General features: G+C 34.6%; 1 protein-coding gene across 1 annotated transcript in view; it reads right to left on the minus strand.

Annotated features, from left to right (window-relative positions):
• TSPAN5 (tetraspanin 5) overlaps positions 1 to 24029 on the minus strand; it is a 195492-nt gene that overhangs the window by 35486 nt on the left and 135977 nt on the right. The window contains exon 2 of the mRNA XM_051964424.1: positions 201 to 251. Coding sequence (XP_051820384.1) covers positions 201 to 251 — 51 coding nt within the window. The remainder of the gene's footprint in view (positions 1 to 200; positions 252 to 24029) is intronic.

The raw sequence follows: 24029 nt of genomic DNA on the forward strand, positions 1-24029 counted from the left end.
AATTGTTTTGGTGCAGCTGTCTATTAGGACCCTCTTTTTCAGTAGTCTTCAAAAAGATGGAATCAAATTATCTCTATTTGCTTATTATCAAATGGGCTTCTTTATACTCAAGTGTTAACAAGAAAAACCAGAAAATATGCAACACAACACACTATTTGTAACCACCACCAAAATTAGAAAGATAGTTATATTTAACTTACTTTTTCATTCCATGCCCACAGTCCAATTCCAAGAAATGCTATGCCCAAGAACTGAAAGAAACAAATAAAGTCATGTGAGCAGTGTTTATAGCCAATGTTTTTATATGCATAAATTGAAAATGCAACTTTTTCACTTTTTTCCATACTTTTTTTCACTTTGTCTAAAAAACTTCTTCTTTAGCAATATGGTTTTCTTTCTTTCATAGGGAGAGAAATCACAGAAATAATTTCACAATTAACCAGGATTGAATGAAGCAATTTGGGATTATTTAAGTATCTGGAGATCCATCATTCTACTAGTTATGGACAGGTAACAAAAATCATCAATCATGTCTAATGTTTCCAGATCCAATATGAGGGAACTATAAACTGCAGTTATTGATCTCATCATAAGCTATACTCCTAAAACACACATTCTTTGAAAGGAAATTGTATACACACACAGATAAACTGATCAAATTTTTGCATTAAAGTCCAAAAAGCTTATTTCTTCCAATTAATATTTTTTTATTTTTATCATAACTTTTCTCTCTTTATTTGTCACTTTCACTGGACATTCTCAATGAGAGCATTTGCATAAACCAAAGCTGGTGGAAAATATATTCAGATCAATAAAGTATACTGTTTGGTTTTAGGAGCCATAATTTCCACTCATCTGCTCCCTTAACCTGTACCCGATGATGATTTAATTTATTTCTTTCTCTGGATTAAGCAGAAGACTTCTGAAATGAAGAGTTACTTAATTCCTGACTTCAGGTCTGTTGTCCATCCTTGAAACTCATTCTTTCCTCATCTCTGGCTTCCTTCAATTCTTTTACGTTTTAACTAAAATCTTGCCTGATTCCCTCTTAATACTAGTGTCTTACCTCTGTTGATTTTCCTTAATTTATTTTGCACATAGCTTGTCTGTACCTAGTTATATGTAATTCTTTACATGTTGTTTACCCTATTAAACTATTAGCTCTTTGAGAGTGAGGACTGCCTTTTGCTTTTCTTTGTATTCCCTGCACTTAATACAGGGCCTGACACACAGAAGGTGTTAATAAATGCCTACTGACTTGAGTTGAATCAATGCACTCTAAACAGTATGTACAGAAGCCTTATATGAGATCATAAAATCTTAAATTTAAAGTGAAAGTGTATCTGAGAATCTACCTAAATCAATCCTCTTCTTTTATACATTAAGAAAAAAAAAAAAAAAAGCAGAGGTCCAGAAAGGGGACAGACACAAAGTCTCAGAGGCAAATGAAAAAAGCAGAATTTGAACTAGGTCTTTTGACTCTAAAGCCCATGCCACTTTCTTACAATCTCTCATTATCACTCAGTAAAATGTGTACAAGGATTATGGGCAACAAGAATCCCAGAATACTTTTTTTTGCAATTTTATATATATATATATATATATATATATATATATATATATATATATATATATATATATATATATACACACACACACACACACACACATACATATATGTATATATATGTGTGTGTATATATACGTATATGTATATGTATATATCTATATATATATTTTGTATACATATATTATTTTGTAATCTATTATGCAATTTATTATATATATTTTAAAATAACAACATTTTAAAACATTTTTTAAATGTTATTGTTTGCCTCTGTTCTTAGGTCATACATATTTCCCAATGTATTCCCTTCCTCATCTGTTATCCCTTATAACAAAGAAGAAAAAAAAGAAAGAAAAAAAAGTTTAATAAAATTAATCAAGATAAGCCCCCAAAGTCTGCCATACAATATAGCTTGCATCCATGGCCCCCACATCTGCCTCTGATGTGAGGAGCATCCCTAGAAATATTTACAAAAATTCAGAAACTTAGGTAATTGTTCTATATCTCATTCCTGACCTAAGCTTACCCTGATAATCTTTTGACCAAATTGAGATTAGGAAAAGATTCAATGTTTTGAGTAAAATGAGGGTTAAAAAACAACAATCACCAAAATTCACTCAAATGAATCCTTTCAAAAGCTATAGCACAAGCTTCTCATATGCAACACATCAGAAAGGGCTCTCTGGACCAAGAAGATACAAATTATCATGCTCCTGTTCAATGAATAAAGGACATACTCAACAATTTATCCAAATCCAAAATCCAGCCTAAATTCCAAAGACGGAAAACTTTGTTCTTGACATGGCAATTCCTTGATCTTTAAGCCAATAGGGTTTCCAGCATAATGGTAGGGGCTTAATAAATGCTAAGTGACTAACTTACTACATGAGGTCTTTACAAAATGATCAATAGTTCAGAGACTACATTCAAAATTATACTATCCTCAACATGCAAGGCAAGCATTTAGTCCAATATAGGGCTATACTTACTTTAGATATTATCAAAAACAACATTTTGATCAACTATATATCAAGATTTCTTCCTATAAAGAGGAAATAGGGCTTCCATAGGATAGAATCTGGTATATCTAATCTAAATCAACTGTTGATTAGTTAGGAGAAAAATTGTTTAAAGCACAAAACTATGAACAAAATAGTGTCCCTTTAGGCTTGTCATACTTCAAAATATTAATTTTTAAGATCTAAAAATAATATCACTTTCTAATCAAATTATTTAAAATATATTATTTACAGTATAGAAAAATACAAGAGATCAATTTAATTTTTATAGCTTAATGACAAATGTGATAGGAAGGATAATTTAGAAATAAAGCATATATTAGAATAAACCATTAGAAATAAACCATTAACCAAGTCACATTTACAATGTTCCATAATTTTAAAATTAGATTGTGGGTTGTTGGGGCAAGAGAGAGAGGATCCTTCCTTCCTCCCTTCCTCCTTCCTTTCCATCTTTCTTTCCTTCCTTCCTTCCTTCCTTTTCTTTAAAAACAGAAACAGACTTAGGGGAGGCCAAGAAACTTGCAAATGACTAATAACTGATGAATCTGGAACTCAAACCTGGGTCTTCTGAATCCCAAGTTCTAGTCTTACTGTTCTTTTCAAACATGCACTTATATGTGAAATTAGGAATGAGTCTACAATGGGAGAAGATGGTATTCTAAAAAAGTCGATCAGGGGTGTCCAGGAATGCTGGTTAGTCAGGACAGATGTCTCAAATCTCAGTTGCTTTATCTTTGTGTGGGACAGCTATAACCCTAACCCAAATTAAAATGAGAGACTTGAAAGGTAAAAAAAAAATTTTTTAAAGGATTTACTGCAATCTCAAGAGAAAAGGCAACTCCCAACACACAAGGTGCAGTCACAGTAAAGGAGTGCAAACTGCAAACTACAAGATTATATAGACTTTAATCAGAAGGGGGGGGCGAGGGGGGGGCAGGCCTGCAACCTTTTCTCCCACTGTTTGCAAGAGTCCAGTCTTACCCTAAACAAATCTATCCCAGAAACAAAAGAATACAAGTAAATAAACTCTTCATCTAATAAGTACTTAAATGCTAATTAAGAGGTAAAGGGAGGCAGAAAGGACATGTTTATCTAAGATAAAGGAACACCTGCAGCTTTTAGCTATAGCTCAACTTGTTATTGCAAAGTCTCAGGTTCCAATTAGGACATAGGTCAGAGTCACATTCTTACAAAAGGTCCTCACTCAGTTTATTCTATTCATCTTTAAAATGGTGAGAACAATACCCATTGCACCTATCTCACAGAGTTGCAGTGAGGAGCTCATAAAATGAAATACACAAAGTACTTTACAATAAAATGTAAACTAAGTTACTATCTAGTTCAAGTCCCCAATTGTACTTTGGAAAGCTAAAAGCATCCAAGGTAGATATAGATAGTTAATTATCTATCCCATTTTCAAAGACCTCAAGGGGCAGGCCCTTGGCAGCCTGTTCTAATGTTTAATCACTCATTACAGGGGGGGGGGGGGGGGTTAAATATAAGACATGAAATGAGCAATGCAGCCATGTGCCCCAATGGGACTTCTTCTGCCAAGTGCTCTTAACGCTTGGGACCCCTGCCTGGTAACAGCACAAAGCTATTTCCTCTGTGCTGCAGAGAGTTGAAAAGTTTGGATTACATGAGGCATGGCTGGGGTATCACAGCCTTTCCTTGGCCAGCAAAGGAAATGCAAATGGGGGCAAATAAAATGGTGTCCGTCCATAGAAGTTGGCTAGAGAACTAACAATCCGGATGTAGATGAGGTCTCAAAAAGGAAACAACGATGTGGGATGTCAACTGGGGCTTTCTCCTGTTTTAGCAATGCCTTTACTTTGGTTTATAATTTTTTGGACAACATTATCTTTGAGGAACCCTGAACACTAATGATTTTGCCAAAATGGTAAGAGAATGAAGAAAGAGCAATAGTATTTAGATAGAAAGTGAATTAACTTCAAGTAGCTAGCAATGTGGTTACATTGTTTCCAAGATGTCATTTTCCACACATCACAGAGATTTCAAACAGATTGAGTTTAATATAAAGAAAAAACATTCAACACCTTGCCAGACTTTGGTTTGTTTTGGTCAAAACACAAACAAACAAATACAAAAAAACCACAAAGACATACTACATAGGTTTTTGGAGGGATACTTGGCTCATCTGGAAAAAACACTGACCTCATTCTGAGAGGAATGGAAATTTAATTTGCAGTAAATCCAATTTTAAAAGATCAACACTTAATTCCTTTACAAAGGAAACATAAAACTCCCACTTTCCAACTCTCTGGCATTTCTAAATGATAGGCAAGCTATCAGTCAAATGTTATCAGGAAGCTCTAAGAGAGAATGCCTTTTAGAGTAATGAATACCAATTGACTGCAAAAACCTGACTCAAAACCCAAAACTAAACTCAGATCTCGGCTTTGCTATTTCTCTTCCTCATTGATCTTAAGCAAATAGGTACCTGTTCTCTCTCTGACCTCAGTTTCTTCATCTGTAAAAATGAGTTTTTTTGCAGTAGGAACAGTCCTGGAGTCAGGAGGACCCAAGTCCAAGTCCAACCTCAGACACTTACTAGATGAGTGACTCTGGCCAAGTAACTCTGATTATCTCCCACCCCACCAAAAATGAGGGGCTACAAGTAGACTCCTCTCAGATTCTGATGCTACTTCCCTAATTGCATACTAAATACAGACTTTCACAAAGGATAAGATCATAACTTTAGAGCTAGTTAGGATTCCAAAGGTTATCTAATCCAGCTTCTTTTTTTCACTAATCTTCCAAAAAAGGAGAGTTAAGCGTCTGGCCCAAGGAGTGTAAAAGAGGAGTAGGGATCTGAACCTGGTTCAAACCTAGTGGAAAGAGAGAAAAAAAGGAAAGGAGGAGAAGAGAAAGAGAAGACTCATTTAATAAGAGCTTACTGTGTGCCAGGAACTGTGCTAAGTACTGGGGATATAAATATGAAAAGCTTGGAGCTTACATTCAAATAGAGAAATGAAACACAATGGAGAGTGGGTGACCAGGGAGGAATATTGTGGTCCCAGTAGGGAGATGGAGAATGGACGCAAAGCAATTGATGTATACAGGAGTGATATTGATTTCATCACTGTTCCCAGAGCTAAAGGAGGAATCTATATTCAGAGATGTGTGTATGGAGGGGGGGTGGGGTGGAAGGTATTATGATTATGGTGCAATGGAATGAAAACAGCCTGCGAGGAATGAGGTGCTGGGTCTGTGGGTCTCCTTAGAATGAACACTGATTAGTCAGGAGCCCAAAGGCTAGAACTATTAGTCTGGAATTCAGTCCCCACTAGATCTTAGTCTGGATTGGGCTAGTTATGATTACAGAAACAGGATGTCTTATTCAAAGACTGCATTTCTGTAAAACTCTGCTTTTGACATCCAAAGGATTTTATGTAATAATTTTTCATGGTTCGTTCAAGATCTCAAGGGATGGTCATTATGTTACATGATCTTCCAGGTGACATAACATATGCTCAATTTTTCTTTGAAGCATATCTCAGCCAGAATGCATTTTTTTTTAATGATGTTTCAATTGCTTATATATTTTTTGGCCCTAGTTACTTTTATATAGATATATACAATACCATTTCTTACTATATCATATTTCATACATATCATTTTATGATATATATGATATAAATAACATTAAATAATAATATAAAATTTAAATTAAATCATTTAAATAATTATGTGGGAAAAGGTGAAGAACTTACAGCACATATTGATCAGAGACTGTTAGCTAAAGTAGATCAAACCTATAGGCCTCAGTTTCGCTTCTCCTGAGTCATGTGATTTTAGATAAGGCCTGGACTACATTCCATTGTCCAAGGAAGGGATTAATTACATGGCGGAAGACGCTGTACATCACCTTGTCTACTACATTCCACTGACCAACCAGGGGAACAGTAGACTTATGTGACCAATCACAATATATAGAGGGCGGGATTTTGGAGGTTCTTTGTCTGAAATGTATAAAAGCTGTAAGCAATTTCAAGGCTCTGGCTCTATCCTGCTGTGGAATTTTGCTCGCAGACCAGGATGGAGTCCGCTTCTCGAGATTCTAATAAATAATTTTGCTTTTTATGAGTGATCTCAGTAATAGTCAATTTGGGTAGGTCTTTTTGTCCCAAACATAATTATATATTATGATTGTTGTACTGTATTGTGTATAATAATATAATACTATATTAAATTTTATATTTATTATTATCTGTTTATAATTTTATTGCATTATATAATTTATAATTTATATTTATGTTATATTTATATAACATATGTTATTTATATTTATTATTTATTTATATCGAATATTTATATTAAAACTTCCTTAAAAACTGATCTTTCCATAAAAAAGGGAAAAGGCCCCACGTGTGCAAAAATGTTTGTAGCATCCTTTTTTGTAGTGGAAAGGAATTGGAAACTGAATGGATGCCCTTCAGTTGAGGAATGACTGATTAAATTATGATATATGAATGTGATGGAATATTATTGTTCTATTAAAAAAACAATTGGCAAGATGATTTCAGAGAGTCCTAGAGAGACTTACATGAACTGATGCTAAGCAAAGTGAGTAGAACCAAAAGAACACTTTACACAGCAACAAAGACTATTATGTGATGATCAATTGTAATAGACTTGGCTCTTTTCAACAATGAGGTAATTCAGACCAATTCTAATAGACTTGCGATGGAGAGAGTCATCTGCATCAGAGAGGGGAATATGAGGACTCAAGATGGACCACAACATAGTATTTTCATCTTTTTTGTTGTTTTCTTGCTTGCTTTTTTCCCTCCTTTTTTGTTCTTTTTTTTTTTTTCTTGTTCTGCTTGATAAATGTGGAAATATGTTTAAAAGATTTGCACATATTTAATCTATATTGGATTGCTTGCTTGGGGCAGGGGAGAAAGAAAGAAAAATTTGGAACACAAGGTTTTGCAAGGGCAAATGTTGAAAACTATCTTTGCATGTACTTTGAAAAAATAAAAAGCTATAATAAAAAATATAAATAAATAATGAAAAAAAACCACACCAAAAATTCTGATTTTTCAATCCCTTGTGTTCCTTTTTGGCACTAATTATTTTTAATCATAAAAATTAAAGTTGTGGAGGCTATGTACATTTATGCAAATTATATTCATCAGCTTCATAAAGTAACTTTAAAAAGTGAAACAACTTCTTTTTCTAAAAAAACTAACATCTGTTCATTATCCATGTGAAGTGGTATAAAAGAAATCAGAAGTTGTAAATAGAAATAGATTTGGAAGATTATAATTTTAAGAGAATATTATATAAAATAGCCTAATAGAGATTCAGTTCACAACATGGAACAAGCCCAGTAGAGCACACATCACAGATTACAAATTATTTGCTATTTTATTTTACATGAAAAGCTTCATAGGCTCAAGTAAATATAACAGTCATAAATGAAGGAGGAATTTGCTCTTGGGAAACCATAATTTTTAAGGTCTCAGGGGGAGCAGCAGCAGGAATAAGGGGAGAATAAGGGAATAAGGGGAGAAACCAGGGAGGAATTTGGGAAATAAAGGCAGGATCAAGGCGTCAGGTCCTAGACCTGTTCAAAAATATGCCAGTCAAGATCTCAAAGGTTGCTGTGACAGTATTTAAAGATCCTAACTAGGTAATTTTAGATGTTGGCGCTCTAGATCATGAAAAACCAAATGGGCTGATTAAGCATTCACATTTTAAGGGTTTGGGGGCTCACATTCTATGCATGCAAACAGAAGAGTCTGGTAGATTGACTAGATCAGAGTTGTCAAAGGAGCAGGATGGGCTCCTTCCTGAGGATGTTAGTTTAGGATTCACATTACATGGATAACTTCAAAAGAGAAAGAAAAAAAAAGAAAGAAACAGAAGATGAAAATAATGAGAGAAAGAAACAAATCAATTTTCTAACCTAAAGTTGTACTTTTAATATAGACAACCAAGGCAGCTTTTAAAATTCTCAAAGCCACCTCCAACTTCATCCCTTCCTCTCTTCCAAAAAAGCTTTAAAATACAAAAGAAAGAAGAGAGAGGAAAATGAAAGGAAAATGCCAAGTTTGCCTTTTAATATAGACGTATATGTCTATATTATAAAATTATTAACTGTTTTCTAAGACTTGACTCTTTAAAAAAAATTTATTTTCTGTAAATCATAAGGAATGGCATGCACAGTCCCTATCCTAATTATTTTTTGTAAATAAACCAGTCAAAGTTTCTGGAGAATGTGAATTTGTTCTGTTAAAAGCCACTGAAACTAATTGTTTCCATAACTGGAGGTAGACTGCTGCCAGCCACCACTGGAAAGTCTTCCAGGAATTCAAAAGTAGAAATCCTATTGCTTGCTTACAATTTTACCACTAATAAACTATATAGCTTCAGGCAAAAGAAGCAACCCATAGGTACTTAGAGACAATAATAATCCTTAGAGTTAGGTACCATGTCACAGTGGAATAAGGAGTCCCAGTTAAAAATCAAGAATCCCAGCTCTGTCCCTTAACTCAGCTGAGATTCAGCTTATCAAGAAATTTCCTTCCCTACCTTTGGGTATTTTCAGAAAGTCCCTCAAGTCCCTTCTAGATCTAAATCTAAGGTCCTACGGTCCTTTTAAAAAGCATCTTTCTAACACCTAATAGAAACAACAGCTAATAGGAACCTTAAAGATTATTTAGCCCATCCCTCTTATTTTTATAGATAACTATTAAAAGTCCAACTAGGATGAGTTATTTACTTGCCCAAAGTTGGACTAGCGAGCCTAATACATCTAGGATGCTGTTTTCTAGAACAAGTTCAATCTTCAAAACCCATCACTTTGCAACTTTTGCTCACACTGTTCCTCCTACCTGGAACTTCCAAGATCACCACAATTCTTCCCATCACAGCAATAGTTCACAGTGATCTCTCCTGTGTTTTAATTTCCATTACACTGCCCACTCTTTTGATGTTATTGTTCAATTGTTCTTGAGTAATGTCCAATTCTTCACAATCCCACTTAGGGTTTTCTTGGCAAAGAAAGTGTTTATCATTTTCTTCTCCAACTTATTTTATAGTTGAGGAAACTGAAACAAATAAACTTTGATGGTTTGACCAGGGTTGGTTACATAGCTATTAAGTTATTTGAGGCCAGATTTGAATTATTGAAGATAAATCTTTTGGACTCCAAGCCCTGTGCTTTCTCAATCCAATCGAGCTGCTCTGTAAATTAACTTGTACTCTTTGGTATTTTTAAATGAAAATATATAGAAATCATGCCATGTTTAACACTTAGCCCAGGCACTGGCACATAATAAGTCTCAATAAATAGTCGCTGAGAGACAGACACTGGTTCTGCTGGCATTCTTGTCAAAAGGTACAAGGGCTCCATGTTTTTAGTCCTTTTGTTTTTTAATTTAGTCCTATTCTTCCATATATCATTATTGATGAAAATCCATTTTTTCTCCAGTAGCTCAGTAATCACTAAGCATAACTGGGTGCCCTCTCATTGAACTTATTCAGGGGGATACCTTGAATCAAGTTGCTTTGCCATTTCAGGTATGGATCCCACTTTTCTGGGAAGTTAGATCTGTGGGAAATGGCTACAAGGATGGGACAAGACTGGGCGAGGCCATTTGAGTGTAGTGTGCTCCCCAAAATTGCAAAGGGAAAGTATTGGAACATTTGTCCATCTGGAACTTAAGAAACTTGATATGTTCAAGCTTGGATTCTTCTAGAGTTTATGCTGGTTCCCTAATATCGTCATTAGAACTCAGCATTTCTGCCATAGAAACTGACTAACCCCCTATTGTGAGGCTCCCTCCAAGACTCCAAACCCCCATCCTAGCCCCCAAATTTCCAAACCCTCATACCCCAGGGTCCTAATGTCTGCTGATTTCTAAAAACTCCTGGTTCTAGGCCCCTTATCCCTAAATGGGAATTCCCTGTGTTCTCCGTGTGGGCTGAAGGCAATAGCATATGGAACATCCAAACTGGCCACGCAAGAGAATAAATTTGAATGTCAAAAAATTTCAAAGTGGAGACCTACACATTTGAAAAACTGGCATTTTAAAAAGTTTCTTCCAAAGATGCAGCTTTAAATTTGTGTGCATTTAAATTGGAAATCTGATTCTAAAATGTTGAATTTAATTAAATTTTAGAAATGTGTGTATTCGATTTTAATATTGAAGTATTTCTATTAGAAATTTAAATCTGTATTTGTTTGATTTTAAGAAAAAACTGGGTACTAAAACAAAGTTCTCTGGTAACTTACCCAAGAAGTCACATGTTTGTATCTCCTCTATTTTAAATGAAACTTATTTAAGATGAATTACTGAATTATTTATTGTATAATTTGTAAAACTGTAAGAGTTACATTTAAAAATTCTGTCACCTTAGCTAGGCACGTGCTATAGGTTTTGTGAAGTTTCACCAAAAACTATTTAGCTATCAGCTATGTTCTGAGTTTCAAGATTGTTTAAGGGAGAAAATAAGATGATTTTAAAGACAAAGAAATTTAGAATCAGCAGGAAAAAGTTTGACAGGGATGCTTCCCAGTCTAGGGCTTAGTCCTCTCTCTTGCTAACAAGGTGAAGCTAGCAAGGTCATCAGTCCTCAGAAAAAAAAGCTTGGTATTAGAGATAAAATTCCCTTATACGGTGAAATAATTTTGAAATCTCTTCACTTTTAAATTGCTTCCATTACTTAAAGGGACAGGAATGAAATGCCAAACCCTCCAGAGAGTTACTACTTAGCTATCACTTATAAAATGCTTGATTGTGATTTTGGGTAGTTATCTGAAATTGGGGATTGAAAACTATTTACTAGTTATTTGCATAATTTTGTGGTTTTATTTTAGATCAATTAGCCTTGGAATATGAGGCCATAATTTCTATATTCAGAACAAGTGGTCAGCTTAAAAGCTGTGAGCAAAATGCAAGTTGTGTAAAATCTTGCTGTTTTTCACCTGAAATGTGTAAATCTTAGGTTAAGATGAATATCTGATCTAGTCATCTGCCTGTAACTAGTTACAGAACATTTAGCTACTGACATAAAAGTTTGTGAGACCCAGATGCTACACTAATGCAAACCATTAGAAGGTAGAGAATTTTAGTGCAAACAGTCTTCTTAGAAAATGTAACTTATGAATTATTCTGTATTACATCTATGCAAAAAGCCAATTTTATTTAAACTAGTATGAAATAATATCTACTTGCACTGTGTCTATGCACAGACCAAGCTCTGCAGCCATAAAAGAGGCTGGTGGCCAATCTAAATTGGCCACTCTATAATAGTCCTCTAGGATGGACCTATCTTTCCATCACAAACTCCTGCTTCTTGACAAGTAATTGTTAAAGTAAGTTCCACAAGCACTAGATGAACGAAGACCTGTTAAGAAAGGATTCTGTGAATAGCTCTGTTAATGTGGTGGGATTCCCCCTTTCTGAAAACTGCTTTTAGGTTAAATATAATTTCAGCTCCCCATAGCAAACTCTTTCATGGGGATCTTGGCTATTCTCTTTGCTTGGCACTCCACCATGGCACCCCACTCCAAATCATTTTCCCAATTTTAAGCAGGTCATTTATTCTTAAGTAGGCTTTTGTTCAATGGACTTTTTGGTGACCTCTGGAGACTCCTTCCTACCCCCTTTCCTTTGAATTGTTACCTCTGGATTTTCTTTGTCAATTTGAGTAAGAGCTCTCTCCTAGCTGATAACATAGTCTCTATGAAAAGAGAATGCCTAATTAGCTCCTGTCTTTTCCATTACTAATTGTTAAAATCCCTTCCCTTGCTGATTATAAGCTCTCCCAACTCTATTTCATCTTTACCACTCCAGGTGTCTATTATAACGCTTCATATTGTCTGTAATCTCTTCTAAATAAATGTCCCTTTTGGCAAAGAGAATGGCCATTGTGAATTCTATACATGACTGAACCCCAACATTTGGTGCTTTCATCAAACACATCAGGCTTAGCCCACTGAAGCTCAAAATTCCCAAGCTTAAATAACCTCAGCCAGTGTCAATGTAATATTACTACTGTCTCAACCAAATTAGAGTGTACACTCCTTGAAGACAAAGACTATTTTTGCTTTTCCTTGTATCCTTAGTATTTACCATAATGTACGGTATATAATGAACACTTAATAAATGCTTGTTGATTGTCTGACTAAGATCTTTTCTATTACTCTCTTTAAAAAGTGGATTTGTGAAAAAATAACAATCTGATTTTGAATCCAGGACAGACAAGCTCAAGATCTCACATTAACTTCAAAATCCAATTTTTAAAAGGAAATCACTTTTGTTTAATTTAAGAGAAATCACTATGAATTATAAAATATGTTTCTAGTCCTGAAAGTAATCCTGGAACAGGGTGCAGATTTAAGAGTTTTCATATAAACCCTCTCACTAACTTTGACTTCATTTTTCTAACAATCCATTAAAAAGAGCTTCTTTTATATTCCACTGTAATTTGAACATCTGGAGGATTTGGGGATAAGTGTGTTTAAGGGGAAATGATTCAGCTGTATATCTGATAGAAAACATGAATATAGTCTAACCTCCATTACTTAGATACTTTAATAATAGTTGAAGTTTATAAGGGATGCTTTACTTATTTCATATATCACTTGTTGCAAAGATACCCCAAAAGCCACTCATGTAGTCTGCTCCTCTCATTTTGCAGAAAGGAAAACTGAGGCACAGGATGGAAGATAAAACGTTTTCCCAAAGATACCTAGATTGTAAGCATCAAAGACAGGGTTTGAATGTCAGACATAGTTGCTTCCATGCTGCTTTATACCCACCCTGTGAGTAAGGAACAAGTGATTACATATATTTTGTACTTGGGGAAACTCAAGGTTTGGTGAAATTAAGTGATTGCTGCCTGTGGTCATATAGCTATGAAAAAAAAAACAGGTCCAGGAATTTAATTTACATCATGTAACTCTTAAATCTAATGTCTTAACTCTAAACTACACCACAAATGGATCTTTGATTAGGAATGCAAATCAATTTGGAAAAGGAACCCATGTGCAAGAGAGGGAAGACAATATAGAATAGTGATTATAAAACCTTTTGGGCACATAGACATTGCCTTTTAGCTGGTGGCAACTCTCCAATTCCATTTCATTACACAAGCACTATCTAGGTCCTGGAACTATAAAGATAAAATTAAGGATGTCCCTGCAATCTAAGGGCTTACATTCTCTGGTAGGAGAATATAGCTATAGAGAAATAAATGCAAAATATAGATGATGTAATTTGGGGAAAAGAGTCCAGAAATGGAAGTTGGACTATGGAGCCAGAGATTTCAGAAAATATAGTTGAAAAGAATGAACCGACAAGGGGCACAGCTTGTACAAAGGCTCCAAAAGGGAAGATGAATGTTGTGGGCTATCCAGATAAGCCTAGATTCTGAATATATGATGCAAAATCATCTTAGGCAGGTAGATTGTATCCTAACTATAAAGGACTTTAAATATGTCAAACCAGCTGTTGTTATTCCTCAAAAGAAACTGCAACAGCAAGGTAATAGTTAAGTAAGTTCAATCTTAGGAGTTAATAAAACATGTTCAGTTATTCAAACTGCATAATTTACAAATACAAAACAGTCTAAGTGCTTTGCTTTATTGTTTTTTAATTTTTTTCATTTATTACAGGAAAACAAACTTTGCTATTACATATAAAACAATGAGAAATGAAAATAATAACGGGCATTTACAGACAGAGAAGTCAAGAGTTTACAAAGTACTTTACGGACACTTATTTGATTCTCTATACTACATGAAATCCAGAGTCCTGAATCTGGCTAACATGTGCTACAAAGCCAAGCTCCCCTCTTGTTACACACACACACACACACACACACACACACACCCCTAAAACCAGAAGATGAAGGACATAAAGGCTTGTTTCCTTTCCTAAGTGCTTACAATACATGCCAGGCACTGGATTATATATGCAAGTTTCTTCTTTAGTATTCAGAATAATCTTTTTTTCCCTCCTCAATGAAACCTCCCTAATTACACTGACAGCAAAGACATTCAAGATGACTTCATGTAACATCAGAATTTCAAGCCTCACATCTATGTAAAAAATACTATTTCATCTTTCTGTCACAATGACAGATCAATGGTCAATGTTTAAGTGGTCACTTGGCCAATGAATCCAATCTTATTATTCTAGAAAAACAGGGTTTTCAGAAAGCTAGTTTTCATATATATTATTTATATCTATAACACACGCATACATATGTATGTTACATAGATCCATATATGTATATATTACACATATCTATTATTCCTTCTATAAAAACCCTGTCTCAAAAAAAAAGTTAACATCATTTTGTGCTCTTTCTACTTTTGCATATTCATTTATTATCAAATCTCTAACACTATTAGCTTAGGATGAAATCTCTTGACTTTTATTACAGCAAGTCTAGAAAATGAAAGCAGAACACAAGGAGTATATCTATCTGTGAGATCCAAATCCAAAAATCTTGCAATGGGAGAGACTAAAGGCAATGAATGAACTTCATCACACAACAAAATGTTTCTTATATACACAAGCGTGTTATCTGTATCTCTGGCACATTAAAGCAAAGAAAAGGAGGCAAATGGTACAAAAATGAACATGCAGCTTAAATATGCTGTGTTTGGGAAAGGTATTAAGCTGACTGGCTCATTTTCCTCCCCTCTCCAAATTTTCATGACAGTATAAAAAGAAATGTAATGGGCTCTTTCCAACCAAAAACATCAACTGCCTACTATAAGGTAAACGCCGATTTAACACAGAATCTATTAAGTATCAAGTGCCCACTATCATTTTGTGTTCATCAAAGAAAATGGGTTCTGATAAATCATTCTTTAACACTTGCCTTTATACAACTATTTATTATAAAGATTCATGGGAAATTGGATATAGAACAAAGTGCAGCCAAAATCACTCTGCAATGTGAGATAACAACTCTAGCCTTTGTCTGCAGCTACAAGTCACCTTCTTGGATGATCTCCATGAATGGGCACTTCTTAATTTTCCTTTTCTGCTCCTGAGTCTCGTGGTGAGCAGTAGTATGAGGAAGACAAATTGATGGAAGGTAAGTAGAGTGAATGTGTATACAGAATATCCCTACAAAAGTAAATAAAGTATTTTCAGGAAGAAGGAGCACTAATGGCTGGGGAATCAGGAAAAGCTTTATTATATAGATTCTGTGAAGGAAAGGCATCTTTTAAGCATGAGAGGCAGCCTCTCAGATGAATCATTAAGTGTAGAGTCTGAGGAATGAATGAACAGCTTGGAGCCTATTTGACTGGAAAGGGAGCTTTGTGAAAGGGGTTAGCCTAAAGTGCCTGGGAAATAAGTGGGAGTTACTTGAGGAAGGCTTTTAACCACTGGACTGAAGTTAACATTTCATCTCACAAGCAATGGGGAGCCACTAAAGATTTTTGAACAGAGGACTGACAACATGTTCAGACTTTCAAATTATATATATTTCAAAATCAATTCTTCAATTTAACCTGAGCTCTTTTCAATATTCAACAGATGAATAATGCCACAAGGAATGAATAAATGACACAAAACAAGTCATCTCACTTACCTAGTCCAGTGATTAGTAGATTTTATCTAATAATAAAAACTTTTTCCCTACTCAGCTCAAGATCAGACTTAATACCAGTTAACTAGACAGAAGCACCACCAGAAAGTAGATTGCTGACAACATTTATTACCTTCATATACATTTAGAAGAGTACCAAGACATTTATGAAAAATGGCTTGTGGCTTGCCCTTGAGTCACTCCCAGTAAGTGAGTACCAAACAATATAATTGCATGCAATGAAAAAACCCTGGATGATTAATTCATGTTCCAGTTCATTCATATCACAGGGGCATTTCAGTCATGAACATAAATCAGGCTGTTTGACTTTAAAACTTGCTCATCTTTTGAGCAGAACCAGGAGATCATTATACACTTCGACAACGATATTGAATGAGGATGTATTCTGATGGAAGTGGATTTCTATGACAAAGAGACCTAACTGAGTTTCAATGGATAAATGATGGACAGAAACAGCTACACCCAAAGAAGGAACACTGGGAAATGAATGTGAACTATTTGCATTTTTGATTTTCTTCCCGAGTTATTTTTACCTTCTGAATCCAATTCTCCCTGTGCAACAGGAGAACTGTTCAGTTCTGCAAATATGTATTGTATCTAGGATATACTGCAACATATTTAACATATATAGGATTGCTTGCCATCTTGGGGGGGGTGTATGGAGGGAGGGAGGGGAAAAAACGAAACATAAGCGAGTGCAAGGGATAATGTTGTAAAAAAAATTATCCTGGCATAGATTCTGTCAATACAAAGTTATTATTAAATAAAATAAAATTTAAATTAAAAAAAAAACTTGCTCATCTTCAATATGAGTTATATGGGAATACCACTGTCAAGCATTTTAAATATTGAACAAAAAAGACAGTCCCCAAAATCTCTTTTAAGACGAATTCCCCTCCTTTGTTCAATCTCTTTAGCTTTCATAAATGGCTCACTGCACATAAGAAAACTAAATTTTAAAAGCATGCCTAAGAATTTTTTTTGAGAAGTGAGTTAATTAAACTCTAACAAACTTAGCATCCTATCATTCAGTGCCTTAGAGAATAGTCTCAAATATCCCAATGGATCTCTAATGCCAATGCAATGATACAGAAGTTCCCTCCAATGGGGCCAATCAAAACTGATCCATGCTTCCCTATCCTGAGCAATTATCATCAGTATCACTGAACAAGGTCTACGCAATGTTCTAAAAGCCTTTCTTGATTTCTCCCCATAGGATATCTACCAGGGTTCCTGCCTACTCCCAGGAGAGATTATTTTTTCCCCCAAAAGGAGACAAAGTTACCTGTAGGAACTGAATAATACTTGCCTGTCATAACCTTTAAAAAGCTTCTGGAATATCATATGTGATCCTGTATATTGCAGCCTATTTACACCAAGCACATGCCTTTCCATTTGGAGACCATGGTATTCCAAGCCTTAGTGCCAATAAGCAAACAAACAAAAAAAATCAATCAAATGTTTATACCGAAAAGATGGACTTTTGCTGCAAGTAGAAGCTTGGAATCAGCAAAATTGCTTTGCAATTTCCCCTTAAGTTCAGCTATTGTCTATCTGTATTATCTGTCCCAGATATATTTATATATATCCCCCAACACACACATACACACACACACACACACACACACACACACACACACATATACACACACACATACACACACATTCTACTAGACAAGTTCTAGAGAGAGTCCATTCAAATGCAGCTGAAATCTGGGTAATAGACATTCTTCATTTATTTTATCTTGCCCGTATAGATGGACAAGTCAGATTTTCCTTGGTATAGATCTTGGAGCAATGTCTTCGGTCTTGCCACAATTAACTACCAATGCTTATCCACAGAAAGGAGCACCTGGAAGATTTCCAACATCTACAGGAAATCCATTCTCAATCTGGCCTCAAGATTGGGTCTCCTCCAATACAGTCCTGTTGTGTACATCTCTCCACTGCCTTGCCCAATGTTCAGAGAGTCAACGAAAGGGTTTTGTTGTTGTTGTTGTTGTTGTTACATGTTCCAAGAATGTGCTTCAAAAGTGAAAATTAATTTAGACATGGCTACAATAAGCTTTAATGGAAAACCCAGAAATCATAAATTGTTCCTCTCCCCCCATTACTTGGTGAGGATTGGAGAAATGTGGAATATCATGTCAGATTTTTTTTCCAATATATTGATCAGTTGTGCCGATTTTTCTGGGTATTTTTTTCCTTTTTAATTTTTGTTATAAGTGATGGCTTGGGAGGAGAGGGGAGGTATTCAGAGGGGCTATTAAAAAAGTCAAAAGAGATCAAAAAATCTATTTTAAGTAATTTAAAAAATTAAAGTCTAAAAACTATAGCTTAGAAATATTTACTAGTTTTCACTAGGTTATTAAGTTATCACTGTTTATTTTCTTGATTACTTAAGATATTAGAAAATGAAGGACTTAACAGATCATTTTTATCTAATTCCCCTATTTTACAGAGAGATAAAGTGAGGCTCAGAGAAATTAAGCAACTTGTCTGATCTGAGAATAATCACATCTTTGATTCCCTTAGACTGTAAGTACTTTAAGAACAAGGATCGTCTTTTTCCTTTCTTTGTACTTCCAGCGATGTACACAGTGTCTGGCACATAGTAAGTACTTAATAGATGTTGGTTAACTAACTGATCCCATGTCCACTGAAGCATCATGCTTTTTAATTTAGAAATCTTGTTTTTAATTTTTGGGTTTTTTTAAGTAATGCTTGTAGAATTAAGAACTGGAAACAATGGTCCCAAGGGCCAAAGAAACGAAGTCACTTAAGTAATGAGATTATCTTCCTTCAAATCTAGTGCCATTAACAGTCACAGATAAAAGGTGCCCTAGAAAAATCAAGTTAACTTTCTAATTTTCTGGATTTCAAGATAAGGAAGTTGAGATCCAAAAAGGATTAGCTCAAGGCACACTTTGCATTTGAGGCCTAAACTCCCCAAGTGTTTATATATCTGGCCTGGTTTATTTATCCATCTATCCCAGGCCCAGTACCTTAAGACTGTAAAGGCAGAAGAAAGGAAATAACTAGATTTCTTAGATCAAATCAGTTACCTTGAAACTAATCTTTTATGAATATAGTTTGTTTAAAGCAAAAAGAAAATATATCTCATTCTTTTAAGAATCCTGGCACTAATATAGGTTTTTACCCTTCTTTTAATAAAGCTTTTTATTTTCAAAACATATGCACAGATAATTTTTCAACATTGACCCTTGCATAGCCTTGTGTTTCATATTTTTCCCTCCTTCCTCCCACTCCCTTCCCTAGATGGCAAGCAATCCAATATGTTATACACGTGAAAATATATAACATTTAAAACAAAATATTCACCCTGAGTGAGACTTGTAGGCAATATATACTTTTTCCTAATATTTATATATTACAAAGAAAAAAATACCATTTATTCAATTTTTTCAATACATAAAATATTGGACAGAAAGACCTCCAAATACACAGGCAATATTAAATGCTGTCTTTTCTGCTATTAAAAGGGTTCTAATTCATCCTATACTCTGAACTTATTAAATAAAATAAGTCACAGAGGTATTCACTATCTTGGCTTGAAAAAGAAATCACAGAAGGGCATTTATAGATCACTGAATTTTACTGGGGGGAACAAACAAACTTAAATACCCATTCATTTATTACTCTTGTTTAATAGGAAGTAATAATGAAAACTGAAACTAAAATCCATGCTATCCCTGTCAGTTGTACCTAAAGATACTCAAAACTAATAATGCAGATGGAAACAAGCAAGAGAAGTAAGTCCTCAAAAACAAACCAAAAAATTCTGGAAATGCAGAGAAATTGAGAAGGAAATCTCTATTTAATATTTTAGCAGACAGACCCCAAAGAAAGGTAATGAATTAGAGTCAGCAAGTTACACTATGATGTATAACTATCAGTCTAAAGGGAAATAAGTACTGAATAACAAGGGTAACTGGCATTTATTTATCTGTTCATTTGTTGGGAAGGGGAGGGGAGATTGGGGTTATGTGACATTCCAGGGCCACGTGGCTAGTAAATATTCTTAGGACATATTTGAACTCAGGCTCAGAGACTTCCAAAGTGCTTTATAAATTCATTCTCATTTGCTCACCATGAGGAACAGAGAATAGCCAGTCAATATCCTTGCTTTACAGATGCAGAAACTGAGGCACAAAAAGGTTAATTGATTTGACAGAGCTTACACAAGAAATCAAAGTCAAACCCAGCTTTCTATTATTCCAAGTTCACGATTTTAACTCTCAGAAGGAATAAGCAAAATTATGAAAATGTTGTTCTAGGGCTGCAACCTAAAAGAAGGTGGTAAATTCTTTATGAAATAGTTTCTAATCTGATTGTTGTTTAGTTTAACAGTACTTTTATAGCACTCTAGTATGTAAAATCAATCAACTAACATTTATTAAGCATTTACTAATGCCTATAGGCATTTGTGAGAAACCCAAAGGATTTTTTAAAAGGCAAAAAGATATCAGTCTTTGCTCTCCCGGTGTTATAGTCTACCTTCCTGATCCTAAACTTGATGATTTCTTGGGCAAAAGATGAAATTTTTTTGCCATAAGGAAAGGACCTTCGAGGCCGATTCTCTCATTTTACAGCTGAAGAAAAAGGCTTTGATACACTAAGGGACTTGCTAAAAGTCACCAGGCTACAAAAGTGGCAGAGGCCAGATTTGGACCCAGGTTCTGACCCAAATTCTGATTTCCCTTTCTAGGGAGAACAAGGAGAGGAGTGAGGGGTGGGAGGCCTCTGTGATGAAAAAGAATAGAATTGGGTGCCTTACGCAAGCAAAATTACATACATCTGAGTATCATTTTAATATAATTTTGTACTATTTCAACACTCATGTATTTGATCAAAATATTATAATTTGATACTAAATGGATTTAAAATTTTGATCGTAAAGATATGCTATCTACCAATAGAGAATAAGCCTTCTACAATTTAATATACAGCTTATTAACTTATGGCCTATGGACAGATTCCAATGAATCCAAGAATAATAAATAAAAACTACATCTTTATTTTGATATAAATTATTTTGTGGTCATTGTATGGGTTTTAAATTATACCTTTAAAATAATTATTTTGTGAACAGGTCCATAGGTTTCAACAAACTGCCAGAAGTGTCTATGATAGAGAAAAGTATATTTAGATGATGGTCTTTGAATGGCAATGGACAAAAAAAATCATCACTTTGTGGCCAAATTGGTATTTAAACTCTCTGAGGTGCACAGAGGACACCTGTTATTTAGCAGAATAACGTTCTATTTCATATAGTTATATGAAACTATACTCATATAGTTGAGTAATAACTCAACTTTTTACAAAAAACTCCAGTGATTCCCAATTGCCTACTAAATAAAGTTCAAAATCTTTCTGAATCCCTTTTCTATTGTATTAATGAATCAATAAAGCCCTCCTTTAAAAAAAAACATATCTCTGTCAGCTGTACCTAAAGATTCCCTGTTAGGGAAAACTAGCATTTCTGGTGATTTTTAATTTTATATTTTTGTCACCAGAAGTTTACTATTCTCTTGGTCCTACTGGTTTTACTTTTTCTCAATTCACATAAATCTTCATATTTTCCAAAGCCTGATATTTGTTTTCTTGTTGCCCAATAATATTACTTGATACTACTGTTTTTTCAGTATTCAATCACCAGATTTCTACTTTGTTTTCATAAAGAATTTTTGGGGGGAGGGTAGGGTGTATTTCCTGCCCTTGACTTCCTTTTCTTACATGCACCATACTGGGATTGACAGATAATGGACATGGATAGTTCAGTCATTTTAATTGCATAACTACAAATAGAAATCCAGAAGGACAAGATCACTCTACAGTTCCAGCAGTGATTCTACTTTCCTAGAACACTTTCAATAATGGGTGAATATTTTCAATAAATGGATGTTCCCATCTTCTGTCATTTTTGACAATTTATACAGTGTTAAAATAAGCCCTCATTTTTAATTGCATTTTTTATCTTGAGTGATTTAGAGATTATCATATGGTTATTTATGGTTTCCAATTATTTTGAAACTTAAGTCATTTGTCTACTGGCATACTGGGAAAATGGCCCAAAAGTAGTCCTTTTCAACAGATAAGACCCCAAAATTCCAAGAAATTACAGATTTTTGAATTTGTGCAAAATGGAGATCAAGATTTTTTTTTAAGTTAATCACGCCACGAATACACCAAAAAAACTTATTTTAAGCATTGCTCTTAGAAAGTCAGTGCTTGTGCACTGACCACCAAAGTGTTTTGTTTCTTGTACTTGTCCAATTTCTATTGAGCTTAGAAACTCTGATCCCTCCATTTAGGTGTACAACATTCCATCCCCAATAAAAAAGAAAAGAAGGGGGAAAAAAAAGTGGAAAAGGCAGGAGAAAGGAAAGGAGGAGGAAAGACTAGCCCACTCTGCCAGAAGGCAGCTGAATATGGAAAATATAATTAAGAGAGAGAGAGAAAGAGAGAGAGAGAGAGTTGTGGTACATGATTTATAAGGTGATTGAAACAAATTGCCTGTGCTTTGGATACTCTTTTCTCTCAAGTTCCAGATTTCAACACAAGCATCTTTGATCATTATTAATGCTTCCCAACAAATGCTATTTTAGTTCTTTTAAGATCTAATTCATGGATATTCCAGAGAACATTTTGCTTTTGTGAATTTTTTGTTTCCTGGACTAGGATTTTTACACTGTGCCAGTGAGCTAATATTTTTATAGGGTGTGGGGGGGGGAGTGAGTTATGTGTTTCCTTTTTCCTGTATGAAACATGAAAAGTCAGAGTTATTACAGGGAACATCACATAACTATAATACATGGAAGTATGCAGCATGCATTCAAGTGTTTGTTTTTTTTTTAAGGAGGGCTTTATTGATTCATTAATACAATAGAAAAGGGATTCAGAAAGATTTTGAACTTTAGTAGACAATTGGGAATCACTGGAGTTTTTTGTAAAAAGTTGAGTAATATAACTATATGAAATAGAACGTTATTCTGTTAAATGTTATGAAAAATGGATTGGCAGGGAAGAAAGGCTACTCAATAAGAATACTCAAATAGCCCAGCAGGGTAAAAATGTATATACTAGCCTGGTGCCAATGGGAACAGAAGATAAGCTGAGATTACGAAGACTGGTCCTGGAATATCAGGGTTGGCTTTTATTCAGTAAGCAATGGGGAATCAGTATAGGTTTTTGAACAAGTAATTGAGTGTCTAAGATGTGTATTAGAAAGATTAATACGGCAGCCTTATGCAACTAAATTCCTGATTTCAATAACTTTCACATGTAAGAAAGGCTCCTTTTGTTTATTTGTATAAGATGGTAGATGCATGCAGTAAATAGAGCATTGGGCCTAGAGTTGGAAAGAGCCGAGTTCAAAACCCATTTCAGACACTGGCTGGGTGACCCTGGAGAGATCACCAACCTCTATCTATCTCAGTTTCCTCAAAAAATAGAATCTACTGCACACCACTGTTGGAGAATCAAATGAGATACTTTTAAAGTGCTTAGCACAGTGCCTGGAAACATAGGAGATGCTTAATAAATACTGGTTTCCTTCCATCTTTCCTAACCATTTTCATATTATGGGAATTTAAACATGCTCTAGATATAAAGCATAGTTACATTTCAAACTCAAACTAATAATAGTAAAAAAAAAAATCACTGCAGCTTAACAGGCCCAATATAATGCTTATTTCTGATATCTCTAAAACAAAGATTCTTATTTTCGGGAAATTGGGAAAATTTTCCATTCTTCCCAAAAATCCAAGTAAAACAAAAACAAAAACAAAAAAAGTCAGCACTTCCAATTC

The sequence above is a fragment of the Antechinus flavipes genome, chromosome 6 (assembly GCF_016432865.1).
Source record: "Antechinus flavipes isolate AdamAnt ecotype Samford, QLD, Australia chromosome 6, AdamAnt_v2, whole genome shotgun sequence".
NCBI classification, from domain to species: Eukaryota; Metazoa; Chordata; class Mammalia; order Dasyuromorphia; family Dasyuridae; genus Antechinus; species Antechinus flavipes.